The sequence below is a fragment of the Ambystoma mexicanum genome, chromosome 14 (assembly GCF_040938575.1).
Source record: "Ambystoma mexicanum isolate Mex_15411 chromosome 14, UKY_AmexF1_1, whole genome shotgun sequence".
In the NCBI taxonomy this organism is placed as follows: Eukaryota; Metazoa; Chordata; class Amphibia; order Caudata; family Ambystomatidae; genus Ambystoma; species Ambystoma mexicanum.
The window spans coordinates 594827672-594852520 of record NC_090940.1 but is presented as its reverse complement, the minus strand read 5'-3'; the positions used below and the strand labels follow the sequence as shown (position 1 = coordinate 594852520).

Genomic DNA, 24849 nt, shown 5'->3' with positions numbered 1-24849 from the left:
CATACCAGCTGCCCTGTCCTAGGACTTACTTTCAGAGGTCGTCTTTGGTGCCAGAGTTTCCAGAGGCACAATCTTATTCTAAATGATGCAGGTCAGTGGTGCCTGGGGGACATTTCCAGTGGAAGGACATTAATATTTCCGTCAAAGGAGTGTGAGTCGTCAAGCATAGTGAAGGAGAGCAAAGTTAATTAAGGAGTTTCTGGGGTAAGGAGTCGCACACGCAGGTTTTTTTTTTGTTTTTTTTTTTAAAAGGGTTGCTACAGTGAATTTCGCAGCACAATTTTGGAGAACAATGGGGCAGAAAGGAAAAAGCTATACAATTTGCAATGGACTCAGTACAGTAACATAAAAAATGTATTCAATAGATGCCAAGTCACCAATATTTTGCAGTATTTTCAATATGCCTGTGTCCAGAATATATGACAGCAATCTGTGGGAAGTCAGAATTAGGAAACGGACAAGGTGACATTTAGGGTAAAGTAGTTCTTTCTTTGAACACGTAAACCCTAAGCTGTCCCTATGATTCTCTGCCCTATGCTTATATAAAGAATGAGTCTCAGTGAGTGCTTGTCAGTATGTCCTACGAATTAATCAAAATCTGCCGTCCAGAAACCTGTTCTCACTGTATTCCTCCACTGTAAATTAAAAAGTACCTAGCTTTAACAAAAAGGAACAATAAGGACCTTTGTCTAAACAAAAGAATGGTGGCTGGTTTCTCACGCACGTGATGTCTCTTCATCAGTATGTGAAGTCACAAAGTTCAAATAAAGGCACCTCCTTGTGTTGCTCATCACCGGTCCTGATATTTTACTTTGCAATCTGAGACTTCCAGTCCTGAAATTTCAATTATAAATCCAGGTCTACAAGTCCCAGAATGAAAAGACAAATACTGGACTTAACTAGCATCTACAAATAGAAAAGGGCATTTTCACATGTAAGCTACGACCCACATAATATGTTAATTATGATCATTGAAGTCCAGAAATGTAAAACTGGTGGAATCATCGGGTGACCCCAGACTGAAGCACATCGGGCATTAAGAAAGGGAGGCAGTATGCATACATGCCTACTTAGCACAAACTACCCATTCTCTCACCCACTGTTGGGACTGTGTTGGCATGTATGATATTGGACATTTACAAGAAAAAAAAGAAACTGAAAATGGCTAATTGTAGGACTGTACTCACTAAGGTGGGATAACTGGTAGGTGGGCAACAGCATTATATACACAGTTTGTCGCTGAAACAGAGCTATACAGGTGACTATATGGGTACCTGTAGAGCTGCCATGGAATGGTCTCTGATCTAAAGGTCGGTCATTTTGAAAAGCCATCCCTGTTGTATGGGAAAAAAAATCTATGTTACACTCTTTGTTGCAGCAGCCAAAGCCAGAGGAGCCAAGCGCATGTAACATCAGAACCCCTGGTTAATGGGGTAGACAGGAAATTATGTTCTGGTTCAGTAAAGGCAGTGGCAGCACAAGCAGATGCAGTGTGCACGATAGGGGAGAACACAATCCCAATAGGGTTTTTGTGCACAGTGAAAATAACTACAATGCTTTCGGCTAACCATCACACAATATAAATAAGAACATGATTTTACAAGAAATTACCAGTAGGGTTTATTCATGCGAGCCACAACTTTTGAAAATGTAAAATGCTATCAAATAAAGTTTGTATTAATGTCTGTGACAAACACATGCATTCTCTCTTATATCATGTTTTTCCAAGTAAGGAGCTGGAATAGGGAGGAGTGACTAAGGCAGCACAATGAATGGAGTGATAGGACAGAAGGATTCAGCTCAAAACCTGATTGGATGAATGGTCATTAGCAAATTGACATACTGTGTGTCCTTCTAGAATCAGAAAGCCCACACTACATAGGAATATTTCAACCAAATTGGCTTCTTCAACTTTCTGCAAAATGAAAAAAAGGGAGATGGGAAGGTAGGATTAAAAGGTAAAGGAGACAAGGAGTGTTGGCCTCTTCGTGCTTTATAGAGAAAATGGGAACAAATAAATAAAATCAGTCTTTTAGGGAGCCTTCTAAGGGTGCACTGTACTTGGGAATTTGTATCCGGGGCAGGAAAAAACTCTGGGGAGAGCACCTTGAACTAAACCAGTGAGATGAAAAGGGCAATTTAAGTTTGTGTATGATTTGTTTGATGTGACTTGGGTAATTGTGACAATCAATTCTCCTTCACACCACAAATGACAAACCTTTTATATAACCTAGATGCTGATCCCAACTCCAACACTAGTTGGCAGGATAATGCACATCTAAAACGAATACAAGCTCATGTCGCTGAAGCCGGGTTTAAGCAAGTTGGGAAGGAGGGAGAACAATTCACCACGTTATTCTGGTGAATGTTATTTAACATACAAATCAGAACATGTTGCCAAAAGTTAAAAGCCTTTCTGCAAAATAAAACTAATTATTCCATCTAGCACATTACCACAAATGTTTTCACCCTATTGTGGTTTAATACCAATATATATGTACTTCATTCTTCTAAATAGCACCATTTTTAGCACCAAGATCTTTGCAGTATCCTGGTGTTTACTACAAGCTAAAGAAACCTAATAAATTAAACCACCCCAGTCAATCAGACTGCACTGGAAACATTGCAAATAAATAAATAAATAAATAAAACACTGCAATATTAAACTCAGGTATTTGGGTATTACCGACTGTGTGTCTGTCTGTGACTCATCCACATCTTGCTTCAAGGGTTCGTCAAGCCGCCTTAAGAAAAACAAACATTTATTAAAGCTCACAGTACACTTTAGACATTTTTTGCAAAACAGCAGCTTCAATCAGAACACTAAAGGATAGCTTAAACTGATGTCTTCTATTGAGCAATTTACAGTTGCTCATATTTTTTGTTTCAGTTATCAACCACAAAACATTACATCATTGTAACCACAGATGCCACACTATGGTAAACGGTAATGAATTTGGTAGCTGCACCAAAAGCATTGTACTGTTGTCACAAACCTGAGTCTACATAACTGCTTAAGCTAGAGATTTACAAGTTTAAATCTGGGACAGCTAACCTGTTTCTGCGTAGTGTTGTAAGTTACCAACTTAGAATAAGCACACTCCTTTGTTTTCCGTACGTCTCAACTTTGATCCGACCGAACCACTCATTCATGCTCCTCACTCCGCCCGCCCGTCATCCAGGCTTTCCAAATCACATTCTCTTTCTTCCTGTGAATCCCGAAATTCCCTCTAATCAGAGTTTCCCAAACTGTCTCACAATTGCTTCTCTAATGCAGCTTCAAAACTTTTGCTCTCTCTTGCTCAGCTCCAGAATATCTTTACTTCCACTAGGACGCAAGTTTTATTTGTATTGATTGATTCATCATAGAGTTACAAACAAAAAGGAACTTAAGGTAGCAGAACAATCCTGTTTCTAGGTGCTCTTCAACCATGGTGTGGTGGAATATTAAAAGCAGGTGGTGAGGAGGAAATGGGGTATTACAAGGCAGACAATACTAACCCGGACTAGCGATAATGTTTGAATTTCAGGTGCACGGCAGGAGGGGAATGAGTGAAGGTGGGGGAGAAGTGAGGGAGGTTGAGGAGCAAGTGGGTTGCTAAATTGGGCACTTTGCTGAAGAGATTTGAGTAGAGCAGAAGTCCCAACAGGGGTCTGGAGCAGTTGCAGAGACTGCTGAGGAACTTGGTGGAGATAAGGGTTCTAGAAGTGTGGAAGGGGAGGTACTGGGGGATCTTTCAGTTATTTCGAATGTTGGACTTGGCTCTCATCAACATGTTGGTGATCGATTTCAAGGTCTCCAAATTGAACCCCTAAATTGCAAACCTTGGAGGTTGAGGAGCATACGATTGAGGGTGGGGGAGGGGTAACATAGGGGGGGGTAATTTTTCCTTGACATGGAGACGGGTCAGACAGATAATAGGCAACACATTTAAGACCAGTAGCTTGGAAACGAGAGAGAAGGCTGTCGGTGTCAGAGGCAGCAGACGGTCCAGAAAGATGTGGATTGCGGGGCATTTGATGTGATGAGTGGTATTAAGGGAATTGGTGATGTTGTGAGGGCAGTTTCAGTGCAGTTCCTGCTAAAGCAACCAGAATGGATAGCAAACAGTTTGTTTTTCTCTGGATAGGATGTGGGCATTTGAATAACTCCCATTCTAAAGGAATAGAGTAGTTGGGAGTGCACAGGGAGGTCGATAGTTGGTGTATTATTGGAGTCAGCAGATGATTTTTGCAGGATGTGCAACATGGCTGGCTGCTAATATCCTAGAGGCAAAGGGAAAGCTGGACATGTGGGCAGGAAAAAGGATATGGGTGCTAAAGCTACGATATGATATTTTATTTATATCGCGCTTGTACACAAGTGTTTCAGAGCGTGATAGGGAGGGGAACAAGGGAGAACAAAAAATAAAAACAACAATCTTTCTAGGCCCAGTGACATTAAGAACGCGCAAGTGCATGGAGAAGGGAAAAAAGGGGGAAGTGCATGGAAGGGGGAGAAGTGGAAAGTGCAGAGAAGAGGAGAGAAAAGAAGTTAAATAAGTAAATAAATAAAGGCAATTAAAAAGTGGTAGTGCAGCCAACAAGTGGCAAGTGCAAGATTAGCCAGATAGGGTATATCTGATAAGTGCTGAAGAAGAGTGGGGGACTGTATGGGTACAGATACAGAACCCAGTGCAATGGGAGGCCCGGAGGCAGTGCAGGAGGGAGGCAGGGTGAGCAGGTACCTGGGCCCGAAGGACAGAGTGTGTCCAGGTGCACAGTGCCAAGAAAGAAAACAGTTCAACTGGGGAGAAGAGGGGCAAAGGCGCAAGCGAAGAGGAAGGTCTTGAGGTGCTTCCGGAACCGAAGATGGTTCTCCTCAAGTTTCAAGGAAGCCGGTAGGCTGTTCCAAAGGGAGGCCCCAGCCAAAGACAGATCTGCCCCCAGCTCGTTTCTTTGAAAAACGACTGACCCTGAGGGAGTTGGAGGTAGAGGAGCGAAGGGCTTGAGAGGGGAGGTATTTGCAGAGGGATAGTTTAAGGTATTTTGGACCCAGGCCCCAGAAAGCCTTGTGGACAATACAGAGAGTTAAAATGTAATCTTTCCATCCACTTGGACCCAATGGAGGGATTTCAGAGCTGGAGACATACGATCCCTGGGCTTGGGGCCAAGGACAAGTCTTGCAGTCCTGTTCTGGATTAGTTGTAGAGGGCGGAGAGTGGAGGCAGGTAGATTTAGAAAGAGGATGTTACAGTAGTCCAACCTTGAGAGAACCAGAGCTTGAGAGACAGTGAGCTTCTGGGGGAAGAAGAGGAAAGGCAGAGTACCTCCGAGGAGGTGAAGTAGTAAGTTTGACTTTTTAGAGACGATAGTCTCCACCTCTGTCAAGCCTGTAGATGGAGCAGGCAAACTAGGAGCAGTGGGTGGAGCCTTTTGAACAGCCGTAGCATACTTGCTGCCATAGTTACTTGCCTATCCAATGGTTGCTTGGGAAGCCTCATCCAGCTCCTCTTTGTAATGGCGATTTCAGCGAGCAATGCTGCTAGATCAGTCCACTGTATTTGATCAGTGTTGCTTTCCAGAGCATCCTCACCTCATTTGCCTTCATGCGGGATGTTAGGAAAGATTTTCATTTTGCTGCTTTCCTCCTCTACACTTCTATGGGCGGCCCTTTCGTTTTGCTTTGTTTTGAACCTTGACCTGACTTTTTGGAGGCAAGTAAGCCTTATGCTTTACTTGCTTTGCGCTCATTTTCATGGGTAAACTGATAAGTCCAAAGAACAAGTTACTTTCTTACCTGGCAACGTTCTTTCGATGGGATGTTCCACCGACTTATTCCACATGTATGACAGTAATCACCACAGCTGTGCTGCCTCAGAAAACTTTTCGGCGTGGGCACCAATCTCCTGCCAGTATGACTGCAGAAAGCCTTGCGGAAACGTAAGCTGCAATCGCATAAGAAATTCTGTATAGGGGTAGGCTGGGAAGGTGCGATGTAGAATACGTCGGAGGAACATCCCATCGAAAGAACGTTACCAGGTAAGAAAGTAACTTGTTCTTCGAGGGGATTGTGTTGGGATTCCACATCCATGACAAACTCCAAAAGCAGTACCAACGTCTGGAGGTGGGAAAAGAATTTAGAATTTTAGAATGCCCAATCAAATTGCAGAATAGAGGACCGCATTACCAAAGGCCAAATCTTGCCTATGGATAGAGTCCAGGGAGTAGTGTTTTACAAAAGTATGGACAGAGGCCCATGTGGCTGCTTCACAAATATTACGAATGGGAACACCCCTCTGCAGAGCAGTAGAGGCAGCCACACCCCAATTCGAATCAGCCCGTAAGCCTACTGGAGGGTCCTTACCCGCCAAACGGTAACATTCAGAGATCGTCAAAATGATCCATCTGGACAAGGTCGGCTTGGAAACAGCTTGACCTAAACGCCTTCTAGCGTATCCTACAAATAGCTGATCGTCCACTCTGACCCGGGACATCCGTGAAAGATAGAAGCTCAAAGCTCTCCTAGGATCCAACCTATGGAGCCTCTCCTCTTCCTTCCCAGGATGCGAAGGAGGACAGAACGCCGGAAGAATTACCTTATGGCTCAAATGAAATTTCACAACAACCTTCGAAAGAAAAGAAGGTCGACCCCTGAGGACAACCCTGTCCTTATGGAACACCTTGAAAGGTGGCTTGGCGGAAAGTGCCTGCAACTCACTCACTCTGCGAGCGGAAGTAACCGCAACTAAAAATATAGTCTTAAAGGTCAATAGTCATAATGGACAAGAATGCAAGGGCTCAAACGGAGCTCCCATTAGGAACTTTAGAACTAGGTTCAAATGCCATCCCGGCACCTGGAAAGGTGACGGTGGAAATACATTAGATAGTCCTTTTAGAAACTGAGAAATCAAAGGAATCTTCAAATAAGAAAACTCCTCAGACGAGCGCTTAAATATAGACAGCACCGCCAAGTAACCCTTGATGGTACCCACTTGCAGGCCCTTTGTGAGCTAATGAAAGCAAAAAAGACAGAACCACAGGAATTGAACACTGAAAAGGATCCACATTCTGAACCCTGCACCAGTCACAGAACTTTCTCAAATGGCAACGGTACAGTGATTTTGTTGCTGGCCGTCTGGCCGAAAGCAACACCTCCATCACGTCTTCAGGGAGGTCCCAATCCTTATACCTCAACCTTTCAGATACGAAGCAGAAGGCTGAGAGACTTGACCTCTGGATGGAGAACCCAACCCCCCCCCCCCGTGAGAGCAGATCGTCTCGATAGGGAAGACGGCATGGAGGGCAGATTGACATGTCAAGAAGGTCCGGGTACCACGCTCTCCTGGCCCATGCCGGAGCAATGAGGATCATTCGGGAACCAAACCTCCGTAACACTTGCGGAATGACGGGGACTGGAGGAAACGCATACAGCAGTGGGGAGGACCACTCCACTACGAACGCGTCCCCCAAGGCTCCTCTTGAAGGAAATTCCTGCAAGCAGAATCGTTTGCACTTCCGGTTGACACTGGTGGCAAAGAGATCCACTTGTGGGGTCCCGCGATGGGCAAAGATCTCCAAAAGAACTTCCTGAGCCAGCTCCCACTCGTGAGAGACCGTGCTCTGCCTGCTCAGAGCGACCGCCGCCGCGTTTGTCACCAGCCAGATGAACTGCCGCGATCGAAATTTCCTGCTGGATGGCCCAGAACCAGAGCTGCATCGCCTCTCTGCACAGTGGGAGTGACCCTGCCCCCCCCTTTTTTGTTTAGGTAGTGCATGGCCACTGTATTGTCAGTCATGATCAGGACATTATTCCCCCGCACAGACAGCAGAAAAGCCTTCAGGGCTAGCCTGACAGCTCGCAGCTCTAACAGATTGATGTAGAGTCTGGACTCCGACGGAGACCAACGATCGCTGACTGTCAATTCGTTGGCACGAGCTCCCCATCCTGTGAGGGATGCGTCCGTCACGATTGTCACCTCCGGCCAGGGTAGCCAAAATGGTGCTCCTTTCATCAGATTGCCTTTGTCGGCCCACCACAGAAGATCCTGGGCGACTGAGGGCGGCACCTGAACGGGATCAGACATCCTGCTGGAGGACTGCGACCACTGCATCTTGAGAGCCCACTGAAGAGATCTCATCCGCAGCCTGGCCTCCCGCATCAATAGAATGCAGGATGCCATGAGGCCGCGCAACCTCAAGAACTCGAACGCTGGGAGACTCTGGGCATGTTGAAATTTGTCCACCATCTGCAGAATGTTATGAGCCCTCACCTGGGGAGGCGAATACTGCCCCAGGGATGTGTCGAGCACTGCTCTGATGTACTGGAGCCGCTGGCTAGGTGTCAAGTAAGACTTCAAGTTGAGGGAGAAGCCCAGCTTGTGAAGGGAGTGGCAGGTAACCGTTAGGCAGAATCCTGTGCAGTTCCCTTGGGGACCACTGCAAAAAGATTAAGACTACAGGAGTAAGCAGTAAACCCAATTGGTAGCAGTCTGTACCATCCAGATTTACCTGGTAGATGTGGCCAAGCAGTCAGACTTCTGTCAAGAAGAGTAAGGCAGTATATAGAGTATACACAATAGGGCCAAAAACACAGTGGAACAAGCAAACACTGACCAGAGCTTTGTATCAAAAGTATATAATTATTTATTTAAAGCACACTTTAGGTAATATACTAACACTCTAAATCAAAAGCAAGTCCAAACACAGTCAGATAAAGTATAAACACCTCCCTTAATAACTATTAGACAAGTCAGAGTTAAAACACCACTATTTGTTCAAACAGATGTGAGCGCGTAACCTAGATGGCACTCCAATAGTTAGGTTAAAGGGGGAGAAAAAGGCAGAGCATAAAAATAAAACAGTTCCCAACACTTTTATAAGTCCAAAGCAAGTCAGTGAAGGCAGTATACACTGTAGAGCCAAAGTTCATAGGCCAGGCCCACTTTAAATGGAGCAAAGCGAAATGTGCCCAGGATCACACGGTTTAAAATGCACTAAAAGTCTTTGCAGAGTGTTCAAAAGAGGTTGGGGTGGTTCAAGAAGTAAAGTTAGAAGGTCTGGGGCCTACCCAGTTGGAAAGCCAAGGATTTAAGGGTCCCCTTTAGCAATCCAAAGAAAGGGAGGCCAGGTGGAACACAGTACCTTAAAGAGAGGAAGCTCCAGCGGCGGCAGTTGTTCCTGGCAGTGGATGCAAGTCGTGGTTTCGACCAGTGGAAGAGAAGATCTTGTCGAGGAGGAACCTTGTAGTCGTTGCACTGCCCAGGGAAGAGACCAGACGCGGAATTCGTCGGTAAAAGGTGCGTTCCTTTTATTCGCGGTCAAAGTGGTGAAGCTTGGCTATCCGGGCGCCGGGGTGCTTGGCACGGGCGAGTCGACCAAGAGACGTCTTTGGACGGTGAAAGGGACGAACTGGCTGATCCCACCAGCTCAGAGGGAGAAGACTCTTCCAGCAGAAGATCTCTTGTCGTCGGGAAAGTGGTGAGGTTGTTGCAGCATGGTTCCACCGGTGGTGTCGTCGTTGCAGATGGCTCAGCTTTGTCCCCCTTCGGATTCTTAGGTCCTATGGCGACTTCTGAAGTTCCAGTCCCAAAAGCCCTGCTTTTATGCAGAAAACCCCCATTCAAAACAGCCTAGCTGTCACTCAAACATGCTAAGTGGGTGAGCCGGGCGGCTCACCATTGGCCCAATCAGAATAGAGTGCGACTTTAGTTGCTAAGGCAACGCAGTCCAGGGTGCCAATTCCCCTCCCCACACATCCTGTGGAACTCAGAGTGGCACCATTTGGAGGGCTTCTATGGAGAAGCCTGCCAAAAAGTAGAACAAAGGGCTCGACCTTGGTCAGAGTTACAGAGACGGACACGAATGCCATTTGGCAAAAAGACCCAACCGTGAATTTAATATTAAATAAACCAGCGGTATCTTTAACATTGCACCAAAAAGTGGTGCATTTCAAATCAATGGGAAAATCCCATAGGAAATATTCTGGTGGAATATTTTGCGTGGTAACCACTGCCACCAGCCAGAAACTCGACAAGGGGGGACTGGACAGTGCCCCCTTGGAAACAGACCCAGGGGCAATATAATTAACCCCTTCCAGTACTTCCACAATATGATGGTTTGCACTGGTTCTGTTCACAATTTAAGACTAGTAAAGTCAATGGTGACTTTACATGCCCTGGGAGACAGTCAGTCCCAGGGTATGGAGTCTATGTTTGGGGGTCACTATGACACCCCTGTGTTACTGCACTGAGGGTGCGGTGTAACACATACACAAAAATTAGATGATACCCTATGGAGTAAAAGACCCCATAGCCCAAAATCACACAAATAGTCAGAGACATATCTCAAATCATGCCTAAGAGTGGGAGTAAAAGAGTTTAACTCTTAGCAGGAGGAAAAAAAACAAACCCCAAAAATCCAGCAAAGCTGCTGGGGGACTCACTAGGTTTGGGAAATTAGCCTCAAGGGAATTCTCCCTAACAGTAACGGACAGATGATCCATGACTTGCTCGAGAGCGCGCGCCCTGATCAACCAATCGTCCAGGTAGGGGTAGACGTGAATCCCCCCCTTTCCTGAGATGCGCTGCCACCACCACCATTAGCTTGGTGAAGACCCTGGGGCGGAGGTCAATCCGAATGGCAGGACACGAAACTGAAAATGCGAGTCGCCAACCGGGAACCTCATGTACTTCCTGTGCTTGGGATGAATCAGCACATGAAAGTAAGCATCGTTGAGGTCGAGAGACACCAACCAGTCCTGAAGTTGAAGGGACAATAAAGAAAGAATCCTGTATTTTTTGAAGTGGCGCCTTTTATTTATCACTCACAAAGTCAGTCGCTGTAATATTTGTCTTACAGTTAGTGTGCATAATGATTTGTTGCTGTTGTAAGATGCTTTATCCACAAAGCATTCACTGTTTTCAATAGAAGTTCATCAGTTGGTTTGTGGATTTAAGTTTGCCCATTTAAAGTCTGTCGATTTAACGAGTTCCTTTTTATTTTACATTTATTATATTTTCAGAGTTCCATAAAAGTCTTTTAGTTGTTCTTTTACTCTGATGTTTAGTTAGGCTCTTTCCTTTTTGAATTCCTCTCCTTTTGGGTTTCTTGACACGTGTTTCCCCGTCTATGGGTCCGACGGTTCCTCAGGAGGTTCCCTTGTAGGGTTACACTTTAGTAGGTCCTTGTTTTTGGTTCTGATAGGAGTCACAGAGGTCCTTTCTGTTCATAGTCAGAAGTCCTTTTTGTACATTCTGGAAGAATATAGATTATTTTTGGTTTTATTCTGTTAGAAGTCACAGAAATAACTGTTTAGATGAGTTGGCTCATTTTTCTTACTTGGTGTCCTTGCAAAAAAGATTTTTTCTGGAAAAGAAACCCAAACGCTAATTTTAGTTGTAATTTCTTCCTAAATGCTCTAGCATTATAATTAAGAGGGTATTGTTCTATGAACAAAGGTTGAACAAAGAGTAAATGCATGGCCGTTTCTTATAAGTAAGAATCTCTGTATGCAATATGCAGAATAGAGTAATAGTGCATCATAATAAACGCTTCTTGGATTCGGACATTCTTATCATAAATGTTTCATTTTTACTAAAAATGTGTAATACCTTGTTTTTCTGTTTGTCGAGTAAGGATTGCACTGTTCATTCAAAATGACCTCTTTTTTCAAGTGGTATATGTGTTCCTGCATGAGAAAGGCAAATGGTCATTGCTATTGCCTTCGTTGTTGACAACATTTTTGATTTGCATCTGTATCAAAGTGATTACATTCCTAACTGCTTTGCAGCTTGCATTAGCGAAGGAAAAAACTGGGAGAGCACTGTATTTACCTTGCAATTTTGTTTCCAGGGTTTCTTTAGCATCTCGCTGCTCGCCGGTCTGTGTCGGCGTTTCTCGTTTCCGTTTGTAGCTCCGGTCAAGTGATTGTATTTCTAAGCATATTGTGACTTTTTAACGTTATTTTGTGATTCTTTGCGCCATCTTAGTTTGGGAACGATACTTCTCACATATCAATCGTAATTTTATATAGGTTTACTTTTCTTTGATACAAATGTTGTCGTCTTAAAGCCCTTATTTGTGAAAATAAATTAATGCGCATATCAACACAATGGTTCATAAATAATTATCTGAACTGGCGAATTCCCATTAAACATAGAAATGTCACTTTTCCCTGTATATCAGCTCTATTTGATTTTTGTATGTTAATGATTTTTTAGAGACTCTGCTTTAATGACTGGTCGTCTTGTTTTATGGAAACAGTATTTATTAGTACTTAACTCATCTTATATTGTGGTTTCTTTTCCGAAAGATTTGGTGATTAATTTCTTGTTCATGAATAAGGTTCTTAGTCTTCTTTTTAGAGCCAGACCATTTAGTTTCTTTTAGTGTATGGTTGTGTTCTTTATCCTATTGGTATACATGCCCAATGTCAGTGTTTTTTTTATATAAAAACGTTTTGCTTTTTACAGGAAATGGTGCATCTCTTGGTCCTTGTTGAGTCCATAGTAACAAGTATCCAAATAACAAATCCAAAAAGCTTCCCTTTTCCTCAAGATTTTTTCTAAATTCCCTCCTCTTGGTGGGGGGTTTAATTTTATCAATCCCAAAAAATCTTAACTTGTCAATATCCTTTTGTAAGTGGTTGGTCTGGTAGTGATAAGCCAGAGGTGTTTGTGGTACTTGATTTTGGATGGATCTCATATGTTCTCCAATGCTGATTCTTAAATTGCGTATGGTGCTCCCAATATATAGTTTTGAGCAAATGCATTGTATTGCGTAAACTACATATTTAGTGTTAAAGTGAATAAGTTGTTGAATTTTCTTGATGTTTCCATTGGGCAGTGTAATTGTGGTTCTCGCGCTGTCTGAAAATTTGCATTGGTTGCAGGATCCACATTTGTAATTTCCTTTCAACAGTGGTTTAAGCCACATCGTTTGTGATGGTATATTGGTTTTTTTCTCGCAGATAAAGTGGGATGGGCCGAGTATATTTTTGAGGTTTTTGGCTCTGCGGAAAGTTATGGCTTAGTTGTGGGTCTAATAGTTGTTCCAAATCACTGTCCGTTTTGAGTATATTCCAATTCTTTTTGAGAATATTTGTGAGTATTTTATTGTTCCTATTCTATGTTGCAATGAATCTCGTTTTTCCCCTGTAGATGATCTCTTGGTTTTGTTCATTAAGAGATCTGTTCTTGTTCTTTGGTTAGTTTTGAGATAACTTTTTGATAAAAGTTTGTGGTTGTAGCCTCTGTTCTCAAATTTTCTGATGCTTTCATTTGCATGTTTTTCAAAATCTTGAGTTTTTGTGCAATTGCGTTTGATCCTTAGCAATTCTCCATTTGGTATATTTTTAGTGATATGGTGAGGATGGTTACTGGTAGCATGTAGTATGGTATTGACTGCTGTTTCCTTGATAGAGTGTGGTATGGATTTTGTTGTTTTCTATGAATAGTTTTAGATCCAGAAAATTGATGCCGCTTTGACTGTATTGAATTGTTAATTTTAAATTGTAATTATTGTTCAGGTATTGATGGTATTCTTTAAAGGAATGGTTTGGTCAAAAAATGTTATTGTCCCTACGGGTCGGCCATGTGTTTTTAAGCCTAAGTCGCTCGATTTTAGAAAAATTTCCTATGGACCGTACCTGAGTTTGTCAATTAAATGCATGCGGAAACAGGCACCAGGGCGCTGCCATTTTGTGATAATCCTATCACTTGCCCCATCGCCCTGGCTGACCCGCTTTTGCGGCACTAAATCATATCCCCCGCCCCTGAGCCTGACATTATCAAAACATTCATATTCCCCGCCTCTCTCCGTGACGTTACTGTGCTGCATAGGCAAACGCGCCCAGTCTTCTACGCGACTTCACACAGAACCCGGAAACCAACACAGATCAACTCACAACAGCACGCCACAATTCGGAATATGAAACTGTACTTTAAAATCAAACAGCAATACGGTACATTTGGTAAAGTACATTTATTTGACATTCAATGTTAAGAGAATATTCAGCAATTGGCATATTAAATCGGAATTGAATTTTATTTCTTTTCTCTCGATCCGCAAATCCCGAAAAGTTTATCGTGAGTCACGCGCTGTTCCTTTATGGTACACATGGTGTTGGTTTTCGTTAAAAGAAGCACTTTGGACGCACGGTGAACAGCAAGGCGGTTCCATCAACTAGGCACTAGGCTGTCAGGTTTTCACATTTGGTACCTCACATTGATAAGATTCCTAAGAGAATAGGGAGTTTCAAATATCTTTCCAGGAAGGTTAGAGAGTGTGGTTGAAATACTAAATAAATTCTGTTTAGAGAACAGGAAATTTCTTTTTCTAATTATTCTATTTTCCCTTAACTAACTTTCATTTAGAAAGATGAAATGCCCCCAAGCCAAGATGGTGGAACACTTTTGCAGTAGTGATTGGTTTAGCTTATAACATACAGTATTGTGATGTCATTTAGAATGTTCATGGCAATTTTCAACTGCCTTTCATTAAAGTTTGTAGCTGAGTAGGTCATAAATGTATTAGCTCCTGAGTAATTCCTATTAAAGTTTCCATTTTTAAAGGACATTAGTATCCATTTGTTTAATCCCAAAGATATCTTAGTATTAGTTGTTAGATAACGGATGGATCGTCAGCAGTTGGGATGGATCGTCAGCAGTTGAAGAAATCCAGTTCCAGTCTGCTGCTGAGCTTGTGAAGAGTCAAGTCCTAGAAAAAACTGATAAGCTAAGTGGATTTCAGTATTTTAATTGAAGACTCATTTCTTTTTTAACTGAAGTTGTAGAGAAAGACTTGGGAAAAAATATACATTCGTTTATTTTTTCAATGCATATAATTGTTGATAAAATTTTATTAAGAATTATTTTTTATTTAAGAGTAAATTAACTTTTATTACTAATCAGACGTGCAGACTATATTCGCCGCGTTTTTAACATTTAACATAGTTCAGGTAACGAATTAACCTTATTTATATTATTCGTTCGGTTGGCGAGAGAGCGTCGCGTATTCCTGAAGATTTCCGAGCGCGGTTTAGAAGAAAGGACCCAACGACGTTGCGCGTGCGTCGCGGCCATTTTAAAAGTCAATTATTTTCTCTTCATTTCTTCGTTGTCAGTCTAACGGAAGAAAGCAAGAATAGACAACCTTTGAAGTTCGAGCGAGCAGCGATTTTTTCGGAGTGTTTAATTGAAAGAGACATTTGCAGTAAGAGGCAGTTTTAGATGTACCTGCACAATATTTCTTGTTGGAACTTTTTTTCAGTCATTTTACTAAGAGTCATCTGAATCACAAAAGGTAAAGAACATTATACATCTTAATTCTAAAATTTCAGCCCGAGTAGAATTACATAGATAATAGTGACAATATTTTTGGGTATGATTTTTGTTTTTTCTTTAAGGAATTCAATTCAAGAAAATTAAGAGAACAAGAGTGCAGAAAGACAAAAAGAGAAGAAAGTTCTATGAGTAGCTACAGTCAGCCACACAGCAATATATAAATATACCTCTCTGAAGCAGCCTATTGGCAAATCAAGCTTAGGCAACAGGTAATATTTATTTAGGAGAAAGTATTATATAACAAAGAGTAGTCAGAAAGATATTAAAAGAACAGATTCATTTAAAGTTGTATTTTCCTTTTAGGAACATCCCATCTGAGCCAACACCTTCCAGTAAGACAGTCTGAAGTACCTGCAGTGGGAGTTCTTGTCTTTTGTTGTTTTATCCATTCCCCTTTCCCCTTGGGTTTGCCTGGCCAATAGTTTTAAAGAAGCAGGATTGTTGAGCAGGCAGGCTTAGGGGGCTAGGTGGGCCAGCTTCACTCCTGCAGGATCCCACTACTTCAGTATTCTGACATAGGCCATGTAAAAGGTCGATATGTTGCTTCTAGCCGCTAGTACCGCGTAAGGGCATATGGCCCCTTGGCGATCGTCCCAAAAAAATGGTCAACATTGTGCAGTTGTTTACAAGAAGCTGCAGCTGGCGGTTGAAAGATCCGTCTGCCGGGGTCTGGAATAGGTGGCAGTGGCAGTACGGTAGGATGTACCGGTTTAGAAAACATAAAAATTGAAATTAGTCTCACCAGCCGATCTTTATTACTATTATTCATTTTATTTATTACGGGCGAGCTGAAACTATTTGCTTGCGAGGATAGTGCAATGGAGTATGTTCGGCTCTAAAAGCAATGCGAAAACTAACAGAATAAATCGAGGGAAAAACAAAAACGAATGATTTTTTTTACCGTTGAACCACTGAGAAACGACTGTCTACATGCGTGTCGAATGGGCACATGCATGCCCATGTGCCCGGTAGAAAGACGATCCCACAAATGTTGTACTTGCTCTTCATTCATTCATTGTGGTATAAAAGCGTCTAAAGAGTTACTTACATTATATTTACCATTTCCATTGTATCTCTGCGTAATGCAGTCCGTAAATCCCACTGTGTTCGTGCCAACGATTTTTCTGAACTAACATGAAACTCTGTCTAGTTTCAGAATTTTCAGCCTTATCGTCTTACGTTATTACCCCCCTCCTTCAAATGAAGTCCTTTCGGCATGGTCCCTTTCTCTCAAGGTCAAAAAACAATAGAACCTTATACTGCCAGTGCGATTCGCGGGCCTCTTCAGCCCGCGAGCAAAAAATCAAAGCCGCTGACCTTCACTCTGCATGAGCGTACATTCTTACTTTGCAACATCCCGTGTAAAGCCATCTGTAAGAACTTGAATTTTCGACTCCATCTTTGTACTAGGCCTCAATGTGCAAAAGCGAACTGGCTTTTCTCCCATTTGCAACGCCTCGCTTGGCGCGTTCTAAGGCCCCCAATTTTGTCCTCGTTGTCTGCGAGCTTTGCAGCCCTAGAGAACCTTAACTATGGAGACTTTGACTTTTTGGGGGAAGGTCAGGGAAAGTATAAAGTACCCGAGGAGTTGAGTTGAAAGTGAGATTTATGGTTTATTTGTTTTATTATTTGCAATACACAAGCCTCCCCTCGGTTAACAGTGCGCAGCATTTACATGAGATTACAAAACTTAGTTACAGCAACAAAAATATATACATAAAAATATTCACAAGGTCAGCGATATGAGGTGAATAGGGAGAGAAGTCAAAGATAACACCCATGTTGTTCGCCACCCAGGATGGTGAATGGAGGGTTTAGGGATAGCATACTTTGTATGCACACTGTATAATAACATTATTTTCAAAAAGACAATCAGATTACAATGATTTATTTAAACCGGGATTTGAACTTCTCAACGAGCTCTGCTTCGGGTGGACATGGCACAGTGGCAATGTTTGGTGGCAATGCATCAGTGCTCTGCACAGAAACGCTCGAAATTCCATATCTGTGCTTCTCTAGTACACGAACAATAAGGCCTTTAACAAAGTCGAACTCCATTTCCTCATATACTGGTTTCACCACCCATTTCTTACTTCTTTTTCCAAAGGTCGTAGTGTAACGAGGCATCCCTACATTTCCCGTAGTCTTAGACTGTTCACTGCCCACAATCTTGTTATGGGCCAAGAACGCTAGTAGAGTCCTATGTTTCATACCCTGTATGCCGAAATGCAATCGCTTTGGCCTGTACTTTAGGCACATATTGTGGAACACCTCCAATTCTCCTTTGTGACAGAATTCTGTCAGTCCCCTCAAATCTCTTGATAGAGTTTTATCAAAAACAATCTTCTCAATGGCTTTGTGTGTAGGTGAAGATGCAATCAACCACTTCTTCCGTGCCTCCTCTGTGGACAAAGGGCCATATCCACATTGGTGGAAATGTTGGTTTTCTGTCCAGCAGTGAACGTTGGTACAGTGGTGCATCAGTGACTGCCATTTTTCAAGTAGGATTTCCACTGACCCTTCACAAGTTTTGGAGCTCCACCAAAGATGGTTGCTGATAGACTGGGACCACTGTGAAATATTTTAAAAACCTTTTTTTTTCCCTGCATCCGAGATTTTCTTATTGATTGATTTAGCAAGATGCCATACGTCAAATTGATGTTTAATATGTGGGAACTGCTCTCTCATTGTCTTGGCAATTGAAACGTGTCTGCCCGTGGCTATGAGGTCGATGTGCATTCCCCTTGATTGTAGATATTGCAATGATTTTATAAATCCTAGTTTCTCCATGGCCACTGAGGATTTACATTGGGACACCTGCACGACCACCGAACTCACAATTTTCTTACTATCCATGTCCTGAAAGTGGTAGGTGCAGTACTTGGCAGAAAATCCAGGGCTGTCGCACTGTCCATCGCCGGCTAGCCTGAATAGTTTCCCTTCAAATGTACTTGCTAGAGACAATTGTTCAATTTTCCAAGCATCACTAATGGCCGGAAACAGATAATCATGTTGGTATTTGTAGTACTGCGTTTTAGAAATGAAATGGAGTCCCACAAACTGAAAGAAAGACTAACTTTCTAAAACTGGACCCACTAAAAAGTGAGGCAGCTGCACACAGTAGATAGCCTGCTGGCAGCTTCCCCAGCATCGGTTGTGCAGACCATGAGAACGCATGATTTAATCTACAGGCGGCATGTATTTTGACGTTACTGCCTTGTTTTTGACGAGTCACATGAATCAATGGCTCCCCACATACTTCCCCTTCAACTGAATGCCCACATTTCAGCATACTTATAATATCCATCAAACAACTGTTGAATACTATGTATTTGCCCTCTTTCATTAGACTGTCATCCGGCGTGAAAGTTGTTTCGGACTGTGCCGTTGAGGACATCAACATATCGCTGATATCAAGTTCTGATGCGTCGTTGGGTGCTGCTGCTGGTTCATTCTCTGTCATTTCAACATCTGTTACTTCAGCATTGATGGGAGAACACAACAACGTTGACAGCTTTTTGGGTGGCATTTTTTTGGCGGGTGTAGATTGTGTGAATTGATCTGCGACTACTTCAGAGCTATCTTCAATACATTCAGTATCATCTTCTTTTGGTGGTGCCGTCGAACTGTAGCAATGGTCCAATAAAACTTTACTGCATTCTCCGGACACATTCAATTCATGTTCTGGCCATTGGACATGAGCATCTCGAGTCTCAACATGCCGCGTCTGAATTAATAGTTCTCCCATAGTGTAAATGGTCTGGCAAGCAACATCTCTCATTTGCTTCACTGTCTGTGTATGTATAGTTGTACACCCACGGGTAACTAGAGGACAGATTGGAAAAGGGATGTTCATTGTAAACACAATATAAAGTATAGTACAATTGACATAAAAAAACATAATATAGTCCCCAACACAAAACAATTCCTAAAATTATGAACTGTTTGTAACTAACCTTATTTTTGTTTCTTTGCAACTTTCTTGACTCGAACTTCAACATATGCACGCTGTTGCTTCGATTCGTTTCCGCATGTCTTCCCTTCCTCTTGCGCTGCAACGACTAGATTTTCTGGATCCGCATAAACAGCACGGAATGGCGCTCCACCGACTCCCTGAAACATAGTACTTTCATTACTATCTATCACAATATTGAAAACATAAAACACACGTGAGGACGAAAACACAGGTACATCTCAATAGCTAAACACGAATTAAACATTGTGTAGAACAATCAAACGACAAGTATTCGAGCTCCGATGATCTAGTTCGATGGAACGGTCAGTATCCATACCTCTGGCTCCGCATGGACTGCCATGACTGGTTGTATTGGAGAGGAGGCATCAGCAACTCCCTGAAACACAGTACTTGCATTAGTATGGTACTCAATATTGAAAACATAACACACACTTGGGGTCGACGGCACATGTACATATAAAGAGATAACCACAAATGATGCATTGTCTAAAAAAATCAAGGAATATCTAAATATGATCAGATTTCATTGACTTATTTCTCCGATTTCTTTACATCTGCATCACCTACAAGGGATGTTGTAATTGTAGAGGAAGCTCCGTCGTCTCCCTGAAACAGTACTTGCGTTAATAGGGAAGAAAGTATAGCAAATGGAATCACGTTATACAACGCTCGATGGAGCCGTCAGTAGCCATACCTCGTGCTGCCGAAGAATATGTAGGGATGTTGTAAATGTAGTGCGCACTTCTAAAAGCTGTTACGCCGATTCGTATACGCAAGGTCCCGCTTCCACTTCCCCTGGAATTACTTGAATGTCAGGCTCTGCATCACGTGCAGGGGTTGACGCTCCATCAACTGTCTGAAACATAGTACTTGCATTAGTAAGGATTACAATATTTAAAACATAACACACACTTGGGGTCGACCGCACAGGTACCCATCAATGGCTAACTACGAATGAAACATTGTGTAGAACAATCAAACGACAAGTATTCCAGCTCTGATGATCTAGTTCAATGGAGCGGTCAGTATCCATACCTCGTGCTGAAGAACATCTAGGGATGTTGTCAATGTGGTGGACGCTTGAGCATCTCCCTGAAAGACAGTACTTGCATTACTATGGATAACACTAATTATAACTGAAAACAAACACCAGTGGACGATAACTAAGGTGTATATCAATTGGAAAGCGCTAACCAAACATTCGGTAAAATAATTACACGATACAATAAAAATATGACTTGACATGCATAAAACAAGTCTGTAGCGGAATAGCCAAGTAAGATTACCTGATACACGCTAGAAGTGGTTGATAACTGCGAGCACGTCACGGATGTAGAATGTTCTTGCTTCAGATTCAAGGGCTAGTCAAGCAGTTGTAAAGGTAAATTATTGATTGATAATGAAATGCCAATATTAAAAATTGCCATGTAAGGAGACAGAATACGAGAGTAATGCTATTGAAAATGCGCAATATAGCACAGTTCCCTGTGCCCATATATAGATTTTGTTTGTGGGTTATGAAATCGAAAAAGAATATATTGATAAATGTCATTATTCAAAAAGCTATACACTCATATCAATGTCGAAAGTATTACAAGGGACACAACATCTAAAATATCAATTAATCCATTCGGCTACCTACACAGTACTGTAAGGCCTAAAGCTAAATCCGGACACTTGACTCACCAGTGGCAGAATGTGGACAAATAGAGTGGGAATAGCGTTTGCAAGCAATTTTCGTGTTGTTCGCCGTTTATTCTTCTTTGTTACCCAAGATGTTGTGTACATGTTCGAGGAAAAGTGCCGGCTGCAGATGCGGCATCGATCACCCCTCTTGTCCTGTAAGACTTGTTGGACTCTACTTTCCAGCTCATCCAGTGGATATCCGCAATGTCTGACCCATTCTCTTATTCGATCAACAGTTTTCGGGAATACATGCATTGTAGTGCCTTCAGATTTAGCATGGGTCTTCGAAGGGCAACCGCTAATCGAACAGGCAGGCATTGTTGAAAATTCTGGAAAGTAAATATCGACATTATTATACAATCTTGATGAATAAAAATGTGATACAAAAGTAAATGAACCATACAATGTTCAATGCAAGGTTTGTTTTGGTCGCAGGAACTACACCAGTTCATCATGTGCGGCTTAGTATTTGCATAAGTTGCAGAAATGTATAAATGATGTGACTAAACTCTGAACATGTGACTCGTCCCATGGATGTTCTGTCTTGCACGAGAAGGAAACATGCTTACATTATAGACTGGACCCCCGAAGCATGCAATTCGATGACAATTGACACATATGAAAATAAATAGATCTATTGATAGCATAACAATGGAAACTCAAGTCAATATCAATGAAAATAGCACTATTGAGTACTCTACTCGCAAATAGATAGAAATTTAAAAATCAACGAAATATGACTAGGATACATGGCCTTACCTTGACCAACAAACAGTTGGATTCAGCAAGCCGAGCAGTATGTTGCAGGAGAACAGGTAGATGGCCACAGGTAGCACACTGACGAGTTTGCTCGAAGCGGTCACAGAAGTTCTCAGATAGCACGACGACTAGCAGATTAGCATAGATCTCAGTGGTTCTCAGGTAGCACGTTCAGGAGTTGACTTGCAAAGCACAAAGATGTTCTCATGAGACATAACAAGTGGTTTATAAAGTATTACAAACAGGGGTGTGTTTGTGAATGAATGACGTGTGTATGTCGTGGTTTTCTGTGGTTTGCCTGGGGCCGGCCAGCATGAGGGAGGGGGGGGGGGGTCCTGGCCAGACACACGAGGTCTGAGGAGACATGTGAGCGATGGCCCCTTGGCGTGGGATACCTTTTGAAGTGTACATGCTGTTTGGCACCTTGGCCGTTCGCGCCCCTGACAGCACCCCATGGCAGCGCGTATCCACTGGCGCGAACCGCCTTTGATAGAGGCGGGTGGGATGGATGGGCCTGGGGCGTGCAGATAAGGCACAGGAAGACTGCTGAATGGAGACACACTTGTGGATTGCAGGGGGGCGGCCTGCTTTAAGGGGGAGCCCTGCCTGGAGACACGGAGTCTGAGGAGGCCATGTGAGCGATGGCCCCTTGGCGTAGGATACCTTTTGAAGTGTACATGCTGTTTGGCACCTTGGCCGTTCGCGCCCCTGACAGCCCCCCATGGCAGCACACATCCACTGGACTTGTTGTTATGGACTTTTGTTTTTGTTAAACTAACCACTTTTTTATACTTTATATAGTTATACTTCGCCTTTGATAGGGGAGGGGGGTTGATGGATGGGCCGGTGGGCGTGCAGACAATGCTCAGGAAGACTGCTGAATGGAGACACACTTGATTCATTTAAAATAATCAAAACAACCGTTGTTAAAATATATGTGGTGTTTTATTTTGTTTCTTTTTTTGATGGTACAAAAAAAACAAACAAAACTTTACACATTGTACAGGTCAGGTTGCAGTACAGCGAGGGAAAATCCCCTGTACTGACCGGTGTCACTCAGGAAAGTTTCTCTTATGGCACGAATGGCACAGGCGGGTATTACTTTCGAACGCGGTGTCCAAGCCTCCCGTGAAGCCCCCATGTAAAGGAACGATAGGCCACCAGCCGGTACCACCTGTGAAAAATAATGATACAAACTGTTTTTAAATGACCAAGATAAGTAGATTAAACGTTTGTTGTCAATGACAATTCTTGTAACTAATGGCATTCTGCTCGGACAAATGCTATCTAGACACTGCACACTATTGAACGACTTTCATGGGTTACAATGATATGTAGATGTAATTTTGGATATAGGAGACGACCATGAAATAGTAGTGGCATCACAAGCAGATTATACTTACTCGTTACTCGGATTACGAGGACGAACAGTTGCGCGTGCATAAGCACCATCATTATCCTCAACACGGACCGTGTGAGGCAGGCTGCCCTGAAGTCTGGCAGCTCGGTGATGCATTGCGGTCATGGGCCGCCTTCCGAAATGTAGGCCACGCATCCCGAGTTTTCACAGCAGCAGCAGTTCTCCTCCTCGGTTGGCACTAGCTCGCACCGATTGCATGTGCACCAGGAGGAAACACCGTCCATGCGACTAGGTCCAGCGTCTTCATCCGTTGATTTGTCCTGCCAACTGCCGTCTGAAGCCCCATCGTTTTCGCATGTTTCCCTTTCCAGTAGTTCCTCCTCGGTATACTTGGGCTCGTATATGTAGGGCATTATTGTAGCCATTGTGTGGTAAACTAAAATAATTTATAGCGATGGTACAGGTGTTCACACGGGCTACAAGCGGCAAAGGTAGCTGACCAGAGCACAGAAACGAGTCACAGAATACTCAAAGTAACACAAAGAGAGGAATGGAATCGAAAATCTGCTGCTGTGTGTTGTGAAACGGTCCGTTTATACTTATTGAGGAAAGAGGCGTCTTGCCATTTCCATGGCAACACGTCATTAGCTGAAGCGCACCTATTGTTGACACGAGACGTGCTTTGGCGTTGTGAAATGGGCAGTACGCATCTGCTGATGACAGGCTCAGAGGCGGGGGATATGATTTAGTGCCGCAAAAGCAGTTCAGCCAGGGCGATGGGGCAAGTGATAGGATTATCACAAAATGGCAGCGCCCTGGTGCCTGTTTTCGCATGCGTTTAATGGACGAAAACTCGGGTAAGGCCCATAGGAAATTTTTCTAAAAAAAATCGAGCGACTTCAGCTTAAAAACACATGGCCGACCCGTAGGGACAATAACATTTTTTGACCGAACCATTCCTTTAAGTTGATTTTCTGTTCCATTCCAGATCATGATGATATCGTAAATGTACCTGCTCCAATATGTGACTTGGTTGGTTGTGCTGAAAAATGGATGGGTCCATGCATGCTCTACCTCAAAATGCCCCATATAAAGGTTTGCATAGCATGGGGCGTATTTAGCCCCCATCGCGGTTAATTTGATTTGTTTGAATATGTCCTTGTTGAAAGAATTTTTTTTATTGCCGAAGTGTGAAGTTTAGCATCTCCAAAATCATCTCGTTTTGTTCTAGAAAGGATATGGATCTTGTTTTAAGAAGTATTCAGTAGTGAGTAGCCCTTTTTGTGGAGAATGCTATTATAAAGACTTGACACATCTAAAGTTACTAACCAGAAGTTGGGTTCCCAATCTATGTTTTCAAATTGCTGTATAATATGCTTGGTATCTTTTATGTACGATGTGAGTCCTGATGCCAGCGGTTTTAATTGATAATATATATACTCAGAGATCCTTTCTGTTAGGCACCCAATGCTGTTGATTATGAGTCTGCATTGTGGTAGACCTTCGAAAGCTTTGTGTATTTTTGGCATGAAATAAATTGTGGGCAAAATGGGATGAGATATATTGATATACAAATATTCTTCATCTGTTAGCAATCCGATGTTGTTCCAGTGTTCGCTCATCATTTGCCAATCTTCCTGCAATTTGGAAATAGGATTGGCAATTAGTTTTGTGTAACATTGCGTATTTCCTAAATGTTGGTTTGCTATAGTTATATAGTCTGAGGTCTTAAGTAGAAAAATGTT

At 42.7% G+C, this 24849-nt stretch overlaps 1 protein-coding gene across 4 annotated transcripts in view; it reads right to left on the bottom strand.

The window, feature by feature from the left end:
• The window catches only part of SPATA7 (spermatogenesis associated 7), a 466226-nt gene that overhangs the window by 288105 nt on the left and 153272 nt on the right, over positions 1-24849 (bottom strand). For all 4 annotated transcript variants that reach the window (XM_069637949.1, XM_069637946.1, XM_069637948.1 and 1 more), the window contains one exon: positions 2687-2744. In XM_069637949.1, the coding sequence (XP_069494050.1) occupies positions 2687-2744 (58 nt within the window). The remainder of the gene's footprint in view (positions 1-2686; positions 2745-24849) is intronic.